The sequence below is a fragment of the Lepidochelys kempii genome, chromosome 9 (genome assembly GCF_965140265.1).
Source record: "Lepidochelys kempii isolate rLepKem1 chromosome 9, rLepKem1.hap2, whole genome shotgun sequence".
Taxonomy (NCBI): domain Eukaryota; kingdom Metazoa; phylum Chordata; order Testudines; family Cheloniidae; genus Lepidochelys; species Lepidochelys kempii.
The window spans coordinates 48,065,433-48,086,767 of NC_133264.1; the positions used below are offsets into that span (position 1 = coordinate 48,065,433).

The 21,335-nt window shown below is 44.7% G+C and overlaps 2 protein-coding genes across 2 annotated transcripts in view; one reads left to right on the plus strand and one right to left on the minus strand.

The window, feature by feature from the left end:
- Nucleotides 1-21,335, minus strand: part of EFHD1 (EF-hand domain family member D1) — a 38,112-nt gene that overhangs the window by 7,360 nt on the left and 9,417 nt on the right. Inside the window, exon 2 of the mRNA XM_073360215.1 lies at nucleotides 8,755-8,902. Within this exon, the coding sequence (XP_073216316.1) occupies nucleotides 8,755-8,902 (148 nt within the window). The remainder of the gene's footprint in view (nucleotides 1-8,754; nucleotides 8,903-21,335) is intronic.
- Nucleotides 14,621-21,335, plus strand: part of LOC140917414 (uncharacterized) — a 51,908-nt gene continuing 45,193 nt past the window's right edge. The window contains exons 1-2 of the mRNA XM_073360214.1: nucleotides 14,621-14,700; nucleotides 15,662-15,811. Of these exons, the coding sequence (XP_073216315.1) occupies nucleotides 15,677-15,811 (135 nt within the window). The 5' untranslated portion in view covers nucleotides 14,621-14,700; nucleotides 15,662-15,676. The remainder of the gene's footprint in view (nucleotides 14,701-15,661; nucleotides 15,812-21,335) is intronic.

The window sequence follows — 21,335 nt, forward strand, 5'->3', positions numbered from 1 at the left end:
CTCATGTCTTGTCTGCTCTGAAAATACTCGTGCTTTCAAAGGCAGGGTCCTGGATGGATTGTTGGACCTTGTGAGGTACTCCTGAGGACTAGAGCCAAGAACAATGCCTCATGGTGACAGCACAGGCTGTTGTCCTCTCTGTCACATCAGCTGCATACAGACCTGGCTGGAGAGAGGTCCTGGCCACATTCTGACCCTCCTCTAAGAAGGCAGTGAGTTCTGCCTCCAATCCTGAGGCAGAGAGAGTCTGAACTTGGACAAGGAGTCCCACAGATTGTAATCATATCTCCCCAGCAAAATTGCTGATTAGATATGCAGTTGAAAGCTACTCATTGAATAAACTTCTCCCCCAACAGTTACAGGTTTTTTTGCATCATTTGTTTGTCGTGCTCATCTGGCCCTGCATGTCCCTTTTGTTAGCTGCTGACACAATGAGGGACCTGGGGTGAGTGTGCGTACGCGAGTACAGGTATTCAAATCCACTTGCTGACACAATGTTTTTTTTCTGCCCTCTTTGAGGTAGGGTGCAGAGGAGTTGCCGCCACAGGGCCTTGACCAAACCTATTACAGCCTCATTAATGGGTAAGGCCACTTTGGAGGGAGCTGCTGTAGCCAGAAGGCTGTGGGATGTTTCCTTAAGCACCTCAATTTCCAGCCACAGGTTAGCTGCTATCCATGGCAGAAGGTCCTGATGGGCCCTGGAATCGTCTTGCAGAAGTGAGCTACTAGGCCCTGAGATGGCCTCGTCTGGAGCACGAGGAGACTATGGGAGCCACATCCTGAAAGTCAGTACCAGGGTTGGTACCAGAGTCAGGGCCTGACGCTGAGTGGGAAGGGGCGATACCCCAGCTCTTGGAAACTTCCAAGTAGGATCAATGGGAGGAAGAGCCAGATACTGGGGGAAAGCCCCAAAGGTTCCAGTACGGCCATTGCATAGGCCTCTGACCCATTGGTCAGGTGCTGGTGGGGAAATCTGCACCGAGGTCTGGTGGCACATAGGCTGCATACAGGGTTCCCCTTCGGATTCAGATGAAGAGTCCTCTCCCGGTGACTACAGTGGAGCTGTACCCCTCTCTGCCCCCACATGCTGCCGAGGGTCCAGGGACCAGTGGTAGACTGGAGATGGTTGTGATGATGGGGATCAGGGCTGGCTTGCCCCTAGAAGGTGCTGTTGGGGCCGGTGCTGGGAAGGAGTTTGACGCTCTCTGCTCCTAGTCATTGGAGCCGGCAGTTGTCTCATCAGCATCGGGGGGACAGAGAGTGATCGTAAATCTCTGGTTGCTGAGAGTGTCTCTGGGGTCAAAGACAGTCAGGCTGCTGGTACCGCAGTGGTTTCTGGGTGTTGGCAGAGGGTGCAGCACCAGACAACACTCTGGGTGGAGTTGATGGTGCCACCATGGGACCAGGGGTGGAGGAGTGGCCCTGAACCAGTCGCTTTGTACTGTCTTCCCACTGCTTGTCATTTTTCTGCACCAGTGAGTGCCCTCTGCCGGTGCGCTGCTTTTTGTGTTTCTTTCTCAGAATCGGAGATGGTGAACGGTGCCAGGAACAACACAGTACCAGAGGAGCACCTCACACTGAAGCTCTTGGTGCAGAATCAGAGTGGCTTGGCTCTGAGGCGGGTTAAGAGTGGCTTCCATTAGGATAACCTTGAGCCTTATATTATGGTCCTTTTTAGCACAGGGTCCTGGCAATTCTGGCACTTGTGCCTCATGTGAGTTTCTCCCAAGCACTTTAAGCAACTGGAGTGTGGGTCACTCACGGGCATAGGTTTGCTGCAGGAGGCACAAGGTTTGAAGCCCAGGAACCAGGGCATGCCTGGCTCCTGGGGCAAAGAGAGTCCCTCGATGATAGTCCTTAATGCTAGCTACAATATCTATCTACTCTAAAACTATGTTTAAAAACAACAAAGAATTAGAGTCCAAAACCCATTGGGAAGAAGCCTTGCCGAAGCAAGAGTGGTCATTCCAGCAACTGTCACAGGTGGTAAGAAGGAACTGAGAGGGTGCGTGGCCGGTGGTGCCCCTTATACCTGTGCATAAGCGTGCGGCGTCAGAGGGCACTAGTGCTGGCCTGATACCAGTGAGGGAAAAATCTCCAGCACACACCCCTAACATGGAATGGACAAGAGCAAGCACTCAAAGATGAACTGTTATCCATATTAGAAAAGAGAATGCCTTCTGACATTTCATAGACTGATAGTGGGAAGCAAAAAGATTAGGGATTTTTTTGGTTGTTCTGGGGGAGGGGAGTTAATTTTGTCCAGCTCTAGTGTTAAATCACTACTCAGGATTCTCCAGAACATGGAGAAGACGTAGGACTGCAACACAGCTTTAAGACTATCACCTTGCTAGGCTATTATTTGGACAGAAGGAAGTTTTCTTCTATTGTGTCCATTAAGAATATAGGAGATTTGCTATAGCAAAGGTCCTTCAGTGGTCACAATACAGCTATACCCTGTCACACTCAAGGACGGTTTAAAAAGTGATAGAAGTGCCTATGCAACAACTCATTTTAAAACGCTTACAAGAGCACTTAACTAGAAATGTTTAAGGTACCAAGAGGTACCTGACCAGAGTGCCTGCTAGGTTATTTAAACTGTAAAAATCAGCTTTTTTGCAACATCTGAGAAGCACATTTTTCTTCCCCCAAAAGGAATTCAGTGATCTTCTACAAGGCCTCAAACTTCCCGATGGTGCACCAAGTTTCAGTTAAGGAAAATCACATTTATGTTGCAGTCCTCTGAAGCCAGGATTTATGATGCGAACACTAATACATGCAACATTAGTCTTGTTGAAGTACTGCTGTAATTATGTCTCACCATGACAGGTTTCAGAGTAACAGCCGTGTTAGTCTGTATTCGCAAAAAGAAAAGGAGTACTTGTGGCACCTTAGAGACTAACCAATTTATTAGAGCATAAGCTTTCGTGAGCTATCAGGTGGGCCACCTGATCACTTTAGATAAGCTATTACCAGCAGGACAGTGGGGTGGGAATAGGTATTGTTTCATATTCTCTGTGTATATATAAAGCCTGCTGCAGTTTCCACGATATGCATCTGAGGAAGTGAGCTGTAGCTCACGAAAGCTTATGCTCTAATAAATTGGTTAGTCTCTAAGGTGCCACAAGTACTCCTTTTCTTTTTATGTCTCACCATTGTGCTCTCAGCTATTTTGTAGCCTACACACTGGCTTTCACACAGATTCACCCCTGTGGAGAGGAACTTCACCAGGCCTGATTGTACCACTAAAGTCCAGCATGGAGGGGTTAAGTAACACGTAGGAGCATGTGTGCTCCCTTCATAAGGACAGATTTCAACCATACCAAATGTTAAAGGAGGTTCAGTTCTGTATTTCCTCAATCGGACAGGATTTATGACTGTTCCAGTGCAGAGATCACACTCCTCCACTAGAGGACAGCAGCATCTCAGCATGTCAGCAATCTCAGCCAGTTCCTTTTCCTTTCATCACTAATGCATCAGGAAAAACAGAATTGTTTATTATTTCAAGGACAGTTATGAGCAGCCGATGGAGGTGCAGCAGTTTGAGAGTAGGGTGGGCAGCATAACTACAGTCCTGGCTACTCTCTACCACAGCATCCAAGTTTAGCAGAAGAAGATTTACGCAATAGCCCTGTAAACTTGGTGTGCTTATTAAGGTAGAGCACACAGAAGGCAAGCTGTTTTATGGGGAAGCTTCCTACCCTCTCCAAACAAAATTTAAAATTAGGTGAGGTTTAGCTAAATGAGTAGATCAGCCCACTCAAAAACTTGAGAAGACCTCCTTCCATTCTAGTCAAGTCTGTTTTGTCCTCTCTTCCCTCTGCTAAACAACCCAGATATTGCTTTGGATCTTTGATTCACCCTGAACCTCTGGTTGTACTAGTATTAGTCAGCTGTTCCTCCTCACTGTTCCAACCCCACCCTTGAAAGCCAAACTTCCTGGCATCCAAAAAGTCTACTTGAAACAAAACAGCCCAGAGGTCTGTTGCAAATGCAGTCCAGGAAAGGGTAGGTCAGTGCCTGGAAACACCCAGCCATGACCAATCACAAGAACGTGTGCGCATGAATCACCCTGAAACAGGGGAATCAGGCAGCATTCCTCTTATGGAAGATGGGCTGTTACAGCAGGGAAAATATGCTGCTTTACTAGCTACTTCAGCCAATAAAAGGCATGTGGGACTTACTCACCCAGATAGAAAAAGTTGGAAACACAGATTATGGTGGCCATTTACCAGCTGGTGATGTAGAGGAGAAGCAAAGTGCATAATTCCAGAAATTTTAAAGACTCCGCTGAGAAGCGCAGAGAGCAGGGCACACACTTCCAACCCCATGATCTTGACACCAATGCTCTCCATGATTCTTAGCGACCCAGCACACACACTCCTCCTCTGTCAAAAAGCCATATTGCAGTTACACAAACCCAGACAGAGTGCCTGCTGACCTGCAAAATGACAAACATGGCTACTGTAATCCTTGCCTGGTGTGTACAGCATGAACCTTGAGACATGAGGAGAGGTATTTAATAAACTGAAGTGGAGAGGCACTGGGCCTTGAAGCCATCTATGCACAGCTGGCCACAAACAGTACCTTGGGGAATCTGTAATTTACCTTAACCCAGATAGCACACATGCAAGTTGGGTCAGACTGAACATTTTAGTAGGCACAATGATCCTAAAATGGATTTTACTGATGCTAGATATGGACAGAGTTAAGTATTGCTGTTACAGCTATTATCTGTTCTTTTCTTTGGTGGGTGGGAGTTTGAGCCTAGGCATTGTAGAGTACTTATGCTTCTCTTTTTAAGCATAAGCTGTTTAACCTGAGTCTTAAAGAGGAACTTTGTGGAGTTAATTGATGACATATTTATGGACTCATGACAAAGGTCATAGTACAAGTCAATTTTATAAAAGAACATGCCAGTCAGGTGCAATAGGAATCCAGCATAATACAAGAAGAAAGTCGTTTACAGGCTATCGAGGTAAGCAATTCACATCATGGGGTTTACAGTTTCTTCTGCTCTGGTGCAGAAGTTGAGCACTGTGGGGATACATAGGAGGGAGCAGATGACTAGCAACTATGGACTCCCGCATAACGTCCTGTGACGTGCTGTTGTCCAGTGCAAGTGGTACACAGTGAATAGATGCAGGGGTCTGCTGCTGAAATCACTGCGAGTTGGCTTTGCTCTAAATATGTTCTCATGGAACTTATGCTCCTGTAGCCTCTCCTGCTCTGGAATTGCCTTGGTACAGCAATAGTCACTGAATTAGAAATAGAGTAACAGCCGTGCTAGTCTGTATTCGCAAAAAGAAAAGGAGTACTTGTGGCACCTTACAGACTAACCAATTTATTTGAGCATGAGCTTTCGTGAGCTACAGCTCACTTCTCAACAACTGCTGTTCAGTTTCCAGTTCTAATACCTTCCCACTCCCCAGTATCAGCACCCTGTAAAGACATAAGCCACTTTCTTCCAAGAGAAAGTGGGGAGAAATTGGATTTTTTGGGCGGGATAGGTGCAATTTGCAGCAGCTGCTACAGGTTACCTGTTGCAGACTAATGGAACCTTAGGAACTGTGTCCTGAGGGTTTCCAGCAAGAGCAAGGAAAGCCTTAGTCAAGAGGGGCCAGTGAAGGCGTAGCAAGGCTGAGAAAATTTGTATTTGTTATTCTCAATTATCTGAGGATGCTCTGAAGCTGGAAAGGCACAGGGACCCTCCATGTTGGCACAACTAAATTAGACACACACACACACACACACCCCTCCCACCCCAAACTGTTAAAACTAGAACACTGGTTTTAACCAAGGTTTGCCAAGATTACTCCAAAGAACCAAGAGAAAATTATGGCTAACATATTAACATGGTTCCTATTTGTTGACTGTCAGCAGAAGGGAAGCAGAGTTGGACAAAGCAACAATTGATTCCACCTCACTTGCCAGTGGGAGATACAGAGCAATTTGCTACCAGATAATGCTTGTGAGTTATACAGAAAGGCAGAAACAAGTGCATTTGCAGCTAGGTAAGGGCAGATAGCGAAGCATGGACAGAAAGTGTAGCGTACATGCTGAGACTCATTTTCCAAATGTGTCGTTTATTACAGTAAGATTTAAGAGTGCCTCTTATTTAAGAATTTCACTGCTTAGCCATCATTTTGCATCTGGCTACATGACACAACAGAGCCAGCTGCCGTGCACAGTATTTCAAGTGTTGACAGAAATCTCCCAAAACAGTCTTTATGAGTGAACACACAGGGGGCTGCTGAAGCCAGCAGGATTTGGGGAAGCTGGAACAAGTGGGTGGAGCAGGGAGTAGGCAGTTGCCATTTTTGCTGTGGCAACAGCACAGGAGGGAGCTTACTGACTCAAGGAGGAAGAAGGGACACACACCCTCATGGGAGGCTGCATCTGTCCATTTTAATAATGGCAGTGGTATCTACATGACACCGGAAGTGTTCTCTAGTCCACACATATGCAAAACCAGGCCGCCAACTGAAAACCAAAAAAGTAACATATACCTGTTGTAGAGGGACCCTTGCCCCTCAAGCAGTCGCTTTTGTGAACCTGGAACTATCTGAAGAGGTCTTGTCATCCCAGCAAAGCATCCATGCAGTTTCCATTTCTTGTGTTCACCCCTAGTCTCACCTGGGGCCACAGATGTGGTCTTCTGCTCCACCAGATTCCTTGGTACCATCCAGAATTATCGCAGGCTCCATTGATAGAGCCCTCAAAGAGAGTCCAGTTTATTGTAAAATGGATAGGCTTTGTTCCCTGCCCCAGAGCCACTGCTGACCTAGACTCAGAGACAGACTTTCAGTTCTTCTATTTTTCTTGCCAGAACCAGTAATACCCTGCTCTCTAACATGTTTGTATCCTTGTTCTGACATCACTGTGTTCTTAAAAAGTTAAGCTGCAGCTGGTACCCCCTCCTGCACACAAGTGTCCAGCCATCTGCTTTGGGTCAGCTGGCAGCAGACTTGCCAAGTCCATTGTTCCAAGACATGATCACTGTTCCAACAAGCTACTTTTCAGTGTGCACAAGTGGATGCTGGTGAGAAAGTAGCATGCAGTGGGATGTGTTTAGGTGAGGGGCTTCCAGAAAGCCTGACCTCCTATGCCAGACAGACAGAGTACTTAAGCATTGACTGGTGAGAGGACCGTTTACATAGCTGAAATTAAGACAGCACTTCCCACCTATACTGGGATTTCATCTAGTGTAACTGACACAGTGGTTACCCTCATTCTGAGTAAGTCTGTTCCATCAGATGATGGTAGGAACACTCGTGCAACACAGAAAATAGTGTGTGCATATATGGTGCAATACGCATGTGCTATAAGTATGTGGCTAGGGACATGCTGAAACAGAGTCTAAGCCAAACAGAAAAGTAGGCAGGCAGTATTTACATTTTTCTGCATTTAAAAAAAAAAATTGATTCCCTGCTTCTACCACATTAGATTTCCCTGTAGTTTCACAATACAGTCAGCCTTTTCTGACAATGCACTGACTGAGACATCACCAGGCTGCTCTACTACATCTCAGCCATTGCCACAGGAGGAATTGATATTTTATACTAATTAGTGACCAACTAATTTACAATGTAAACTATCAGCAATGAATTTTTCACAATAAATGTGGTGGCAAACACACCCAACTGGATACAGAGACTGCGTTTAGAGTTGCTGAGAAAGCTGACTTTTCAGAAGCAGTACCCTCAGAGGTGCTAGCATTGAGACCCTACAACGTGACTGTAACAGCTGCTGGTTTCCTCATCTTCACTCATCTCTGTTCATGTCCTTTGCAAGCCTAGCAAGCAGCTGTCTGCACTCAGTTGCTGCTGTCCTAGTCTACTCATGCCCCTTCCTACCCAACATACTGCATCTGTTAGTGTCCAGCTGCTGCCTACCCTTTGTTCACACCCTCTTGCACAGCAGCTGCCAGAATTCCCTGGCACTTTTGAATTGAAAGTTACAGGTCCAAACAGTTCAGGGTTCAGAGTCTTGGTTGTGGAGACAACAGAAATCCCCTTTGATAAGTTATGGAGCCCTGCTCTGCCTGCTTGAGGCAAGAGGATAAGCATTACCCCTTTTAGGGGCAGAAGAAAGCTCCCAGAAACAAGACAACTCCCTTCAATTGATCAACACCTGCCACGGCATCGTAAAAAAAGGGATGGCTATAAGTATATTGGATGACACTGTTGCTCAAGTCAACACTAATTATTTAACTGCTAAATCACTAGGCTTCAGTTCTCCTCAGTCAGAAGTAAAAACTGTTCCCATCCAGCTCAGAGCTGTGATAAGTGCATTAAACTGCATTATACACAGGGCTTGAGATAGAGATCAACAAGTTTGCAGACATACTTGTTGACAAGTATTTCAAAATAAATTACGAAAATAATTGAAACTGGCATGATTATATTATGTAATTTTGACAAATAAAATATGCAGAATTTTAAAATATTGTGCGCAGAATTAATTTTTGGCAGAGAATTCCCCAGGAATAAAGAGTTGCATCTTGTCATTCAGTTACACGGTGCTTTATGCAACAGAGTCTGCCTACTTTTCTCCCTTGCTGATTGCACCTTCACCACCGCATAGCCTATCAAGCTCTCTCAGGCTTAGAAGAATCTTGGCCAGGTTAGAAGAAGGAAGGAAGGAAGATCTAGCACAGACCAATTCAGAGAAAGGATGCACCAGCAGTGTTCCAGATTGCTACTGCCTTGGCTATGCAGCCCCCCCATTAGATACTTCTTTGCTAACCCTTACCTCACGGAAGCTGAGCTTGCCATCAAAATCCTCATCCACTTCCTTGATCATGTTTTTCAGGCCCAGGTGGGTCTGAGGTGCTTCCAGCTTCTCCATCATCAGTTTCAGCTCCATTAGGTCTATATACCCATCCTTTCCAGAGTCATACCTGAGGGAACAGAGGGTAAAGGTCAGTATTTGTCACACCCCCTGCTACACTGACAACACAGGGAATTTTCAAAGCTTGGTTTCACAACATAGGTAAGCGGTAGTCTAATTACTGACACTCTAGGCAATGTGTTCTTAGGACATTCCTCCAGAGAATGAAGTGTGAAGACAGAAATCCACCATCAATCCACACGCAGAGACATGGTGACCAAACCAGCTGTTGAAATCTGTTAAGTTTGGGGAAGTCACATGAGGCCTTTGAAATTAGCTTCCTTAGGATAAAAGCAGATTAGTCTGTAGGGAAAAATGCACAAGTGACTTCAGAGCAACTGTGCCAGAAATATGAAGGGAGGGAGTAGGGAGGAACCCACACCACCACCAGACTTTAGGCCCTTGCCCATTGGTAATGTAAATACACATGCCTTGCAGTCCTAGTGAAGTGTTTATCAATCCATGCATTCCTACAACTCAATGCTCTCTAATACATTTGTGCATGGTGTAGGATTCAAGTCAACACTGTATGCCAGGCACATACCAGAGAGCTACCCAATGCCACACCTAGAAATATCTATTCCAGCCAACGTCTTTCACACTACTTTAGAATTTAAAAAAAGATGGGATTGTCACTCAACCAACAGGAAGCCAAAATACTCTGGCACAAGTATTTTACTATTTGAAGGGCTCCCTGTAACAGACAGAGATGCTATATAATCTAAGAATACTGATTCTGTAATAAATTTTATGAATACCGTGTGTGACCTGGTCAATAATGTTACTGTATAGTAATTACTGAGTTAAGACTTTTCTGTATGAATGTACTGAGCCAGCTTACTAGGTGACTATTGGGAAGACCATCAGAGAAACAAGAGGATAGCTATAGCTAAACAACCTCTCAAATACTTGGGGGGCAATTACAGGACAGTGGCCTACTTCCAGGCTCCAACTTGAAGTTATACAGCTGTTTTGCCAGCGTTGGGAACTAACAGATCAAAGGGCTATGAACAGTTATGAAGTGGACTTGTTCTCTGAGAAGAGAGGTCAAAGGACAGGACAAGATTTGAAGTGACACTCTGGTGCAGGGGAAGGAGAGAACTGTTTTGTCAGTTAAGGGAAGAGACTGGTCACCCAGACCCTAACAGTTTTGGGGGTCCATAGGAAGCATAAACCTACCAGAAGCCCGATGTGGAAGATGGGGAGGCACCTGGTAAGGTGAACATGTGTACACTGTTTATCTTTTACAAGATCCTTTCTCTGAAACACTGTTGTTCAAAATACATACATTGGTCATTGTCTTAACCACTGATCACTGCTCCTGGAGCGAACAGAACTGCAGGTATTGAAGAAAAGTCAGACCTACTGAGATAATCGTGGTTACCGCCCGGAGAGTGCAACTCAAGGCTTGATCTGAGAGTTGAAGAATCACAGGATTCCTGCTCTAAAAAGGAGCTAGTTGGAGCCCCTGGATCTGAGAGAAGGTACCCCAAAGAGACCAGGAGGGAGGAGAGGAGTAGATAGCCCACTAACTGTGACACTCACTAATGGGGGGCTAGTAGGAATTTTTAGATTGAGGAGAAAGGTGAGAGAGTCTGCTCCTTATGCAAAATAAAGGATCACTTTAGGAATGCACAAGGATCCAGAAATGGGAGTCTGCTGCAGGGTATCTGGCAAGTTAAAGGAGAGAAGTATGGAGCAATCTATTGACTTTCAAACAAAGGTCTGTGATAAACAGATTGAAGGCAGCGGCTGGGTGCAATAAACTGAAGACAAGCAGCTCTTGGTGCAGACACAGACTGCTGTAGGCTAGACTGTTACTTCCCTAGATTCTGAAATAGAAGAGAGCTCTTCACTGTTAAATTTCATGTCAGCAAAACTGCTGTTTCTCATAAGTCAGCAGAGATCCCAGCTCAGAAGCAAGCAGCAAGATGAAAGCTAAGACATTAAATGGACATACTATGCTGGTCTGATCTTTAAATAAAAAAAAAAAAAAGTACTTGATTTTCTAGCAGCATGTGCCATGCCAACTCTTTTACAGTAGTGCCTTTTCGTGCTTTGCTGTGGGCTTTAGGCATGTGCTCATAAGGCTTTTACTCTTCCTTTAGAGGGGAACAGCAATACCTGCTGGGTCTTCAGTGGTAGAAGCCAATGGATTTAAAGTGTTAATAGATGAACATGAGACTTTTGATAATTGAGGAGACTTAGGATCACACAGATTCCCCACTGGTCTTCTTCCTTATACCTAGAGAACCACATTGACTCCAGGAGAGATGGAGAGGAGAAGGAAGTGCATTGTAATTAAGGCAATAGGGGTGATGAGTGAATTGGAGCTGAGAAAGCAAAGAAAGGAGCTCTAATGCTGAATGAATAAGGAAGGGATCTCTGCCAGTTGCAGCACTGGCTGGCTGACAAGAGCACAGCATCACTCTGGATAGAGATTCAGTGCGTAACTTAGATAAGAAACCACGGCAGAATGGCCGGAGCTGGGTGAGTTTCCTAAGTGGAAGGAAGAGGGGGGAGGAATCTGACTGCAGGCAAACAACACTACTGTATATCCCATTTTTTCCCTTTACCCTATACTCTTCTCCCTAATCCATTCTCAGCTTCACTCCCTTCCAACATTTCAGAATTCTTAAGTTCGTTCAATACTTTTGATGGCTTCAGAAAGAAAGTCCCAGTCACAGCTTTTAAGCTTTCCTCTTTGGCCAGAGCAAGTCAAATCTTCCCATCCTTCACGTTTCACTCACCAGGAGTTAGGTTTCAACAAAAACTAGCCTTCCCAGACTTTAAGAGCATCATCATCACAGTTCCCTTGAAAGAAGCTCAGTCCAGTTAAGAAGCTTATACAGTCAGAAAAGAAGCTGCAGTAAAAACAAACATGAACAAAGCTGGTGGTCTCTTAGCTGTTGCATGGAGTGAGCAGAGTGAGGTGGGGGTATAACCAGGACCTGTCCCCCTATCCATAAGGGGGAATACACACAGGGGAAAATGGAGACTGCTGCTTCTCCAATGGGTTGGGATGGCTTCCAAGTCTGTCAGAACCCTAAGTGCCAGGGGCTGCTATGGAGCTTTCCTACTTTTCCCATTGTGGATCCAGGGATGGCACCCTAAAAGGAATCCCCAGCACCCTCCCCTTTTCCAGCAGCTTGAAGGGAAGAGGAGGAGGAGTTGGCTTGGCTTCTTGCTTGACCATCACTCTTGGCTAGCGCCTCTTCCACCAAAAAAAGCTTTCAGATTGATCTATAGTCAGTAGATTTAAGGTAAAATTTTCAGAAGCACCTAGTTACTTAGGAGCCTAAGTCACTTTTGAAAGCTTTATGCATAGTCTCCTGGCTATTATATACTTGATAAAGTTTCTAGCTGCATGGTAGCGGGTGCATGGATTGGGGCATATGATTGGTGGTGAGCAGATGTCCTGGGTGGTTGAAGGAAGGAGGCATGAAGGAAAATGCTGACGGGGAAGTATGGGGCTTGTCACTTTCTTCCAATGCTGAAAAAGGAATTGATTGGAATAAAGGAAAGGGTACGATCCCTGAAGCCCTCCCATGTTTGCTTCACCGCAGAACCCTCCTCAAGCTCCCCCCCACCCTCGTTTCCTGTTCACACCTTTTTACAAGAGTATATGGATCCACAGCGGTATACAGAGCTTTTGGGGAAAGGCGGCGGAAACAGAAGAAAAATAGGGAAATTGCTATAGGGATCAAGGTGGGGGGAGGAGAGAGAGTAAACAGACATGAAAATTCAGGGAAAAAAAGCTACAGTATGGTTCGTTACAGAAAAAATTGAGTGAGGCCAGGAAGTTTACCAATGTACCTAGATAAATATTTTCTAGTGTATTACCTGCCTTAGTATTAAGTTGCATTTTAAAAAGTGTCACAGCAATTTGATTGATATGGTAAAAAATATAGTATCCAATGGTTATTCTTTTTTAAGTGCAGGGAAAGGAGGCGCATTAAGTGGCAAGGGGTCTGGTATTTCTCTGTGGCTAGAAAGAAGCATGGTGTGTTTTTCAAGCCCTGACCAGAGCATTCAGTGCTGTCTCCATGACATGTATATCTGAGGCCTGACTAGAAATACGATTGGAATGAATATTCACCATCTGGATTTCTGACATAGGACACATCACCTTTTAAAGATGTGTCCATTAATTCAAAGCTGAAGCAGAAGGATGACAAATGCCTGGAGTTCCTCCACTCCTCATAAAAGCGATGGACTGTGCGCAGACTCCCTAAAAGGCATGGGATGATCTCACTCTTCAAACAACTCATTTAGCATTAGCAAGTTCATCTGCTGTTAGACAACATGCAAGACTTTACAATGTCCATCCTGCCAGGCTTGTAAATATCACTATAACAGAGTCTCAACATGTCACACCCAGCAACCTTTGCTACTGAATGAAACATTTGTTTCCAGATTGGGGTCTTTATCCTTAGCTGGAAGGCATTTCCCAGTTTGATTAGTGCACCTGTGGTGATGGGGAATAAAGCAAGGCAGCATTGGCATCCCTGATTATCGTTCACACATGACTCCTTAAAATGTGGGTTATATAGCTCCAAAAGAAACTGATGTACTGTACATCGTGTATTGTATGCTCACTTTAGCATCATTTTAGTCTAAAAATTAGACATCCCACTGCCAAAAAACTCAGTTTGACTCTGGCTTCTTATTCCATGATATCAGGAGGCTAGTTTGTCAGCTATGACAGCACTCATTTGACCCCTCAGCGTGCTAAGCCAGCCTTACAGTAGAAGGGCTGGCCCTGGAGGGGTTAGCCAACTGTACTTGGGTCCTGGAACGATCAGGCACAGCTTCATGGCTGCCAGCAAACAGGCAGCACAAAGCTGGGATTGTGAGAAATTAGGTCTTGTCAGTAGTGGGCTGAGATGGCAAAACGACATTGTACCAGTAGCACAATAGGTGTTCAGTTCGCAGAGCCAGGTCCAGCCTTCAGAGCAGGGCTTTCCAAAACAGTTTAACCTCTGGATTTTCTGTAACCACTCTGCTCTCATTTCAAGAGCGAGGCAGGGGATAAGAACAGCTCAGGAATACAGTATCAAAAAGCATTCCTGCTTACAGAGCCCTCAGAGCCAAATCTGAAACATAGGAATAGTTATGAACTGTACAGTGTATTTGATAGCTGGCAAGACCCCTTCCCCAGATGGATGGGGGGTGGGGTGGGGAGGAGGGGAAGAGGACTTGTTCTTCCAGACTCGAAAACTCGTTACAGATCCTGCAGAATTAAAACTGCATCCTGTGAATCTTGGATTACAAGCATACCACCACCCCAAACAGGCTTAAGATATAATAATATAATCTTGGTAAGGTTACTCCAGTACTTCAGAGCCACATGACCATGCTATTTAAGAGAGATATATTTGTATGATTCAACAGAGACATGCATCCTCGCATTTCATTGAGGCCTCTGGTTCCGTAACTAGCCTTCTGGGCACAAGCACTCAAAGTGTTAACAGGAAATACAACCCACACAGCCACAGATACATCTCTATTCAACCTGATGAAATCAACCCTTTGATACTGATAGTTAGAGCCCTGCTTGCTCCTTGGCCCTGCGGCAGCACCATTTTGTATGCTACCTGCCCTTGTGGAATCTCCTCTTTAGGGACTTCATCTAAGTTTCTTCCAGATCCCTAAAAAGCGCTCATGCTTATTTTATTGCAAATTGAGTGGTGGTGCAGCCATCCACCATCTACAGAGCATTGGAGGAAGCTAGTCAATTGAGTGCCATACTGAGGAGCAGCAAAGAGGAGGTGCAGGAGAACAAGTGGGTGCTGGAGTACCTTAGAGGTAAGTGGATTTACTTGGGCATATGGGGGGAGAGGAGAAGCTATATCAGCTAGAGCGCCTGTTTTCAGAGCTCATGTTTGTGGGAGATGGTGGTGAGACAGCACCCAGGGCAACCCCCACTAGAACAAGTATTTTTGGAGGAGGAGGGGTGCCATGGAGGGACAATATTTCAAAAGTCACTTGTATACAGAGTTGTATTTTTCATTATAGGTTGGGCCCTTTGTTAATCTTGCAGGTCCTGCTGGGAGCACTCAGACCTGCAGGCAGCTGAGAAGCAAATCCTGCATAGTCTGCATTTGTACTGTACCCGTAGAGAGTCACAGCAGTGGAATGCACAGTAGATAGCCTTGCTCAGAGCAATTGCCATCCCACTGGTGTGCTTGACTCATGCACTTCCACAAGCCCTTGTGTTGACTGTTACAAATGTGGGAGGTTTGTGACAAAGGCAGCAGTGCTGGAGTTCCATACTGTAGATAAGGTGTGGGATAGGAGCAATGACAAGTTATGTATCTAATTTTTGCCAGTGTAGATGCACCCGTATGGCTACACTACTCTTGCCACTTCCTCTGCTAGTCCCAGCAGGGAGACTGTAGCAAAGCAATCAGTAGAGTCAAAGTAGAGGCCTATCAGAAAGAGCAACAGATAGCAGGGTATGAGTGCTACTCCCATGTGGGCAATTTGATGGTGGCAAAGGGAAGGAAAAGGAGGAAGGAGGAAGAGTTGAGGCGTGAGAAGAGATGAGAGAAGTCTCCTGCACTGAGTAAGTTTCTTACTTCGTATTGGGAAGGCAAGAGGTATGCTACAGAGCCATGAAGTACTTCCCACTGCAGGGCTGAGTGTTTCTATTTACAACACGCAAGGAGAGTTTAAAACTAATTCCTTATCAGTTTAGCACTCAAGGAGCAGGTTTAATTGATATGTGGTAAGAACACTGGAGCCTGACATTTTCCGCTCCTATTAGGGTTAAGATGAAACAATGGGCATTCTCCCCACAAATTCCCCTGAAGGAGACATGGCATGGAGGACAGAGGATGAAGTTCAATTCTCAGATTCACGTCTCTACCCTGTAGCACTGGGCTGCCATTTACGCAGGCTAGAAGATTGTGCCAAGGTGAGCTGTAAGGCTTAGACTCTCCAGAGAGTTTGTAAGAGTCCAAGAGGAATTGATTATAATGGTTAAAATAGTATTCTCATATTGTTAAAATAAAGAGCTAATTAGGTTACAGATTATAATTAGTCTGAGCTGCAGACTTCCTGGTCCCTCTGCCAGAAGAGCATACATTAGTTCTTGCAGTCACCAGAGGCCTTGTCTACACTAGCACTGATTGTTAAGGGGTAAGTTTACTGTAGACAAGCCCTGTAGCTCCCACTGCTAAAATGGCTATGAACAGTGTTGGATGACAGAGTTCCCACCACTGCTACCCTTAGCAGCAGGAAATTATAGGGGGGAAAATTCAAGCATTGACACCCCAGGGGAAAGGGAGGGAAATGGGTGTTTGGTATTATATAACATACAACTGTGAGTTTCCTCCCAAGGGACATGAAAAGTCTGAACAAAACTGAGTCACAACTGGGCAAGCATTAAAGACAATTCTCTCTAGACTAGAACCCCCCAAAAAACAGAATCATTTTGCACCTAAGCTCAGGTTAGTGTAGACCAGTGATACTCCGACTGAGGCTCTTGAGCCACAAGTGGCTCTTTAATGTGTCTCCTGTGGCTCTTTGCAGCCCATGATATTAAAACACTAAATTTAATTAACAGCCAATCAGGATGCTTTTACTATATAATTAACAAATTGTAGTTGATAACATAATACTCGGGCAGTCATTTTGCTGTGAAAATAATTCATAAACTAAATATTTCCCTCGCCATACTGTTTAAATATGAACACACAGTACAATAGTAAATATAACAATGAATTCACACTACTGTGGCTCTTTTGGGTAATGTTGCTCGCTAGTTTGGCTCCTGAACCACTGAGGTTTCAGTATCACTAGTATAGACCCTCTTCCCTTCACTTCCAGGGTCTTCTACCGCCTGGGTTTAACTCAGAGCTCCTGTCTGTCCCACAGTGAACCTGCACTTGAGCCACACAAGTCATAGGAGCAGGGCCTTGAAGTTTAGGAGAATTTGCTTTTCACTACCTTTTTTTTTTTTTTTTACTGAGTTTAAACTGCCAGAGGCAGCAACAGAAGCCACAGTCATGGGTGAATTCCACACAAACAAAGTTGCAGAGTGAAGCATTAAGAAGTTAGGAAATCCCAGAATTAAGGTACTCATTTGTTGACATTAATAGCATTTGCTACAACTAAAATCTGGGGAAATCATAACTAGAGGAAACACCATTATGTCAATACTGCAGGTGCCCTTAACATGACTCAATATGGACTAGAAGGACTATAGGTCTGATCTACTATGTCAGTCCCATGTTCCTACATTAGAATTAAAATAAAAGCAGGCGAGAACCTCCCGGGGTTACCAAAAAAGCCAACACATTTTCCCCACTTTGCAGGACACATTTGAGATGGGAGACCATGCAGCCTAACTTCTACTAGGGTTCTGGCAAAGAGAAATTAACATTCAGCTGGGACGGTCTTCATGATGCAAGAAATGTTTTCCACCTAAGTTTAACAGATAATTAGCATTCAAATACAAATTCTACATTTCACACTTATACCGGATCTGTATTTAATGGACTCATTGTTTTAAACAGTCTGTATTTCAGTTCTCCAAGTTTAAACTTTTTAACACTGTTCCTTTGCTTAGCCTTACATAGGAAGTACCCATGTACATTTCAGGTAGAGAAAGTTACAGCTGCTGGATAGCAGGGCAGTTAAAACATGAACATTGACGTTAAAGTTGTTTAGTTGTATGGGCTGCCCTCCCTCATCTCTAGGAGATCAAGGTACTCAGATTTTCCATAGAGTGGATCACATCTTAAAGGGCAGTTTGGTGCCCAACTCCCATTTGCATCTTTGAGAGTCTCCTGCAGACCAGCTCCCTCCCCATTTATAATTAGTAACGGGAGAGGGAGGGCAGCCAATCCATATAATCAAACATTCCTGTTGTGACTACAGCAGTTGCTTATGCAGGATACATAGGTCTTGTCTACACTCAGCAATCACTGGCCAATTAACTGTGCAGCTGCACTAGGGCTGACCCTAAACATACACAAGATCAAGCCAGAGTTTGCACCAGCTGAGCCTGTCTTGCTCCTGTCCACACTTAGGCATCAACCACTGTACAGCTACACAAAGAGTTGACAGATTGCTAATGACGGCTATTCCCCGAAAACAGACAAGGCAGGGACATCAGTGGTCCAGTGGACAGGGCACTGAGTGGGATGCAGGAAACCTGGGTTCCATTCCCAGCTATGCCTCTAACCTGTAGTGTGACCTTAGGTAAGTCATGTCACATCTGAGTCTTCCCCTCATCTTTACTACTTGTACTTTACTACTTGTACTTTACTACATCTTTTACTACTTTACATTTTTCATGGCAAGGACAGACCTCACAACATGTCTGGTAAAGCACCCAGCACAATGGAGATCATGTTCTTGGTTAAGACCTGTAGTACCTATTGTAACACAAATATGAGAAAGCTAAAGAGCTTCCTTTTATGTATTTTAGAAGTTCAAAGCAAGGAGGCAGCCCAGCAACATGTGACCAGCCAGCTATCCACAGGTCACTGGTGGAGCACGGGCCACAGTTTGGGAACCCATATTTTGTGAGAACATCTAGGTAGGGGAATGCAGTTCTTTTAGCAGAAGAGGCAACGCACCTCCCCCTTTTTCTATCTACTTTAGCCACTGGATATAGCTCCGTAGAGAGTTTCAGGAAGGAGGGGGATTATATAGCTCAGGGCTTCTGTAATGGATTATGAAACCCATTACATTTAGCTCATTACATGCTAAGCTTTCAACACCTATCAACTTTTGCTCACTGCCAATATCTATTATAAGTGGCTCCCAATCCTGCTCTTAACAGACATGATCACATCGCTGAAGATGACCTCTATTTATTGCCACCCTATGGGGCAAAGGAACTCAGTTTTGTAGTTACAGACCTGGAAAAGAACACAGAAGTCATACACACCTGATTGTCTCCCCCTTCCTATGTAGTCTGTTTTTTTAAAATCATGGATTGTAAGCTCTTTGGGATGGACAGTGTCTGCTTGTATATGCGGCTAGTGCTTAATAAAGCTTACAGAGTAGGCCTGGAGACTGAACTTCCCTCTCATGGCCTGCCTCCTCTTGAAACAGGCTGGAGCACCTGGGTAATAGCCACATGGAGATCCTTGCATTGCCTATGGTGTGCCTCTGATTACAGCTAAAAGGAGTCAGGTCTCCAGGGTTACATGTTAATAATATCATACACCCTAGAGGCTTTGTGTGTTCACAGAAGAGAAAGTTTAAAGGAGCGTAGTATCACAAAGGCCAACAGCCCAATCTCATCCTTCAGACATGATACATTGTGCCCTATCATTCTCACCTCATTCGGGCTAAAATCCAACTGAAGGAGCACAAGATGGGGCTTATGGTGAACACAGGTGATTCAGAGACAACTTTTATAAATTCCACCAACACTCCTAATACAGCTTCTCTGGTAAAAAAGGGTTTCTGTTTATACTAGTTGTTTTTAAGTGTTACCCATGGCAGTTTAAAAATTAGACAATCTTCATATTGGAAGGGGAACTCTCCTTGTTACTTTTTCGTTTCCTCTTTCTTCAAGGCCAGATTAGAACAGCAGTAAGAGAGACTTCACTACATGATGTGTGAAAGTATACAAAGCTTATCTGAAAACCAAGGGAAGCCACAGAGCAATTGACTATCTTGCAGCTAAGAAAAGAACCAGAAGACCAGCTGTAGCTGCAAGAACAAGTACCGTATATACATGATCATAAGCCAGTTCGTTTATAAGCCAACCCCTCCCCGCCCCAAAATGGATAGGTAAAAATAGCAAAAACTATATGACCCTTTCATAAGCCGACCCTATATTTCAGGGGTTGGAAAACTTTGGCTCCCGGCCCGTCAGGGTAAGCCGCTGGCAGGTCGGGACGTTTTGTTTACCTGGAGCGTTCACAGGCACAGAGCCCCTCAGCTCCCAGTGGCCGCGGTTCGCCGTTCCCAGCCAATGGAAGCTGCGGGAAGTGGCACCACTTCCTGCAGCTCCCATTGGCTGGGAATGGCGAACCACAGCCACAGGGAACTGAGGGGGTCCATGCCTGCAGACGCTCCAGGTAAACAAAATGACAATGTATTAGATATTCAATTCCATGATTTCACAGTGTTTAAAATCATCAAATTTTGGTGTAGACCTGTTGAAAGGCCGACCCCCGCTCTTTGATGCGTCACTTTTTTACCAAAAATATTCGGCTTATGAACGAATATATACGGTACTAGGGAAACTGTGAGAAAAATATGTTTAAAGCCCCCATGTGGCTCATGAAAGCCAGTTTGCCGATTGCACACCTGGCAATGGAAAGTGGGTACTGATGATACAACATTTCTGAGATTGAATTCAATAAAACCTTTTGCAAGTTGATAACAAGCAAGTGGAGGGAGATGATCTTTCCTACCAAATGGCTAACCAATGCTCAGGTATGGCTCCAGGACCTCACAGCACTCTCAATGCACACAGTCACATGGAAGTTTCTCCAAGATATCTTTCCTAGTTCCTATTCTAGGGATCCATTTACTTCTGTTTTTCACTTTGAAAGTGGATTAAGCTAAAACTCAGATAAAAAGGCACTCATTCTGGAGAAAGAGTATCCATGTGTGGGGTCATACTAAAGTAACTGTTCTGGAATAATTATTCTGGAATGGCTATTTTGGTAAATTTCCAAGTGTACACAAGCCCTAAACCTAAAGGAGATTTTCAGTTTTCATTTTCATTGACTTCTGACACTTTCCCTTATGAAGGCCACCCAAGAGCACAAAAACTCATCTCCAGGACTTTTCCTGAAGATCGTAGGTTATTCACGCACCGATATGTGAATATCACCCAAGGTCAATCTGTAGGGCCCATAGACTTGCAGTCATATCCCCCTTTATATGTGGCAGGAGCAGACCAATTCAGAGTTGTGAGGTAGTTCCACTCTGAGTGTTACTGATGGTGCTAGGGCCACCACATGTTCCCTCCTGGCTGCCTGCCTTGAAGCAAACTCCTCTGATGAGGCGTTATTGTGATCTCCAGTCGTTATGAAGGGTAGCTCAACAGCACAAGAGAAACCCAAGATAATGAATTAAGCACAGGAATGGAGTTCTAATCCTAGGTCTGATACCATCTCAATAAATGCTCTAGTCAAGTCACTTAACCCTTGTGTTCCTCTCCCTCCTTTACTCTGCCTCATAGGTGCTGGACCTAGGGGTGCTGGGGTTCTGCCACACTGCCTGGCTTGAAGTAGTAACAACCACCCAAATACATTGTTTCCAGCTTCAGTACCCCGCTATAAAAATTGTTCCAGCACCACTGCTCTGCCTACTTCATGGAGGTGTTGCATAGATTATAAAGACTAATATATCATTGCAAGTGTTAAAATTCACCAGAATGCAAACAAAATTCTAATGGCTGAGAGCTAGTGGATCCCAGATCTGAGAGCTCATTTGGAGAAATGTCCACTAAAATGCCTAAG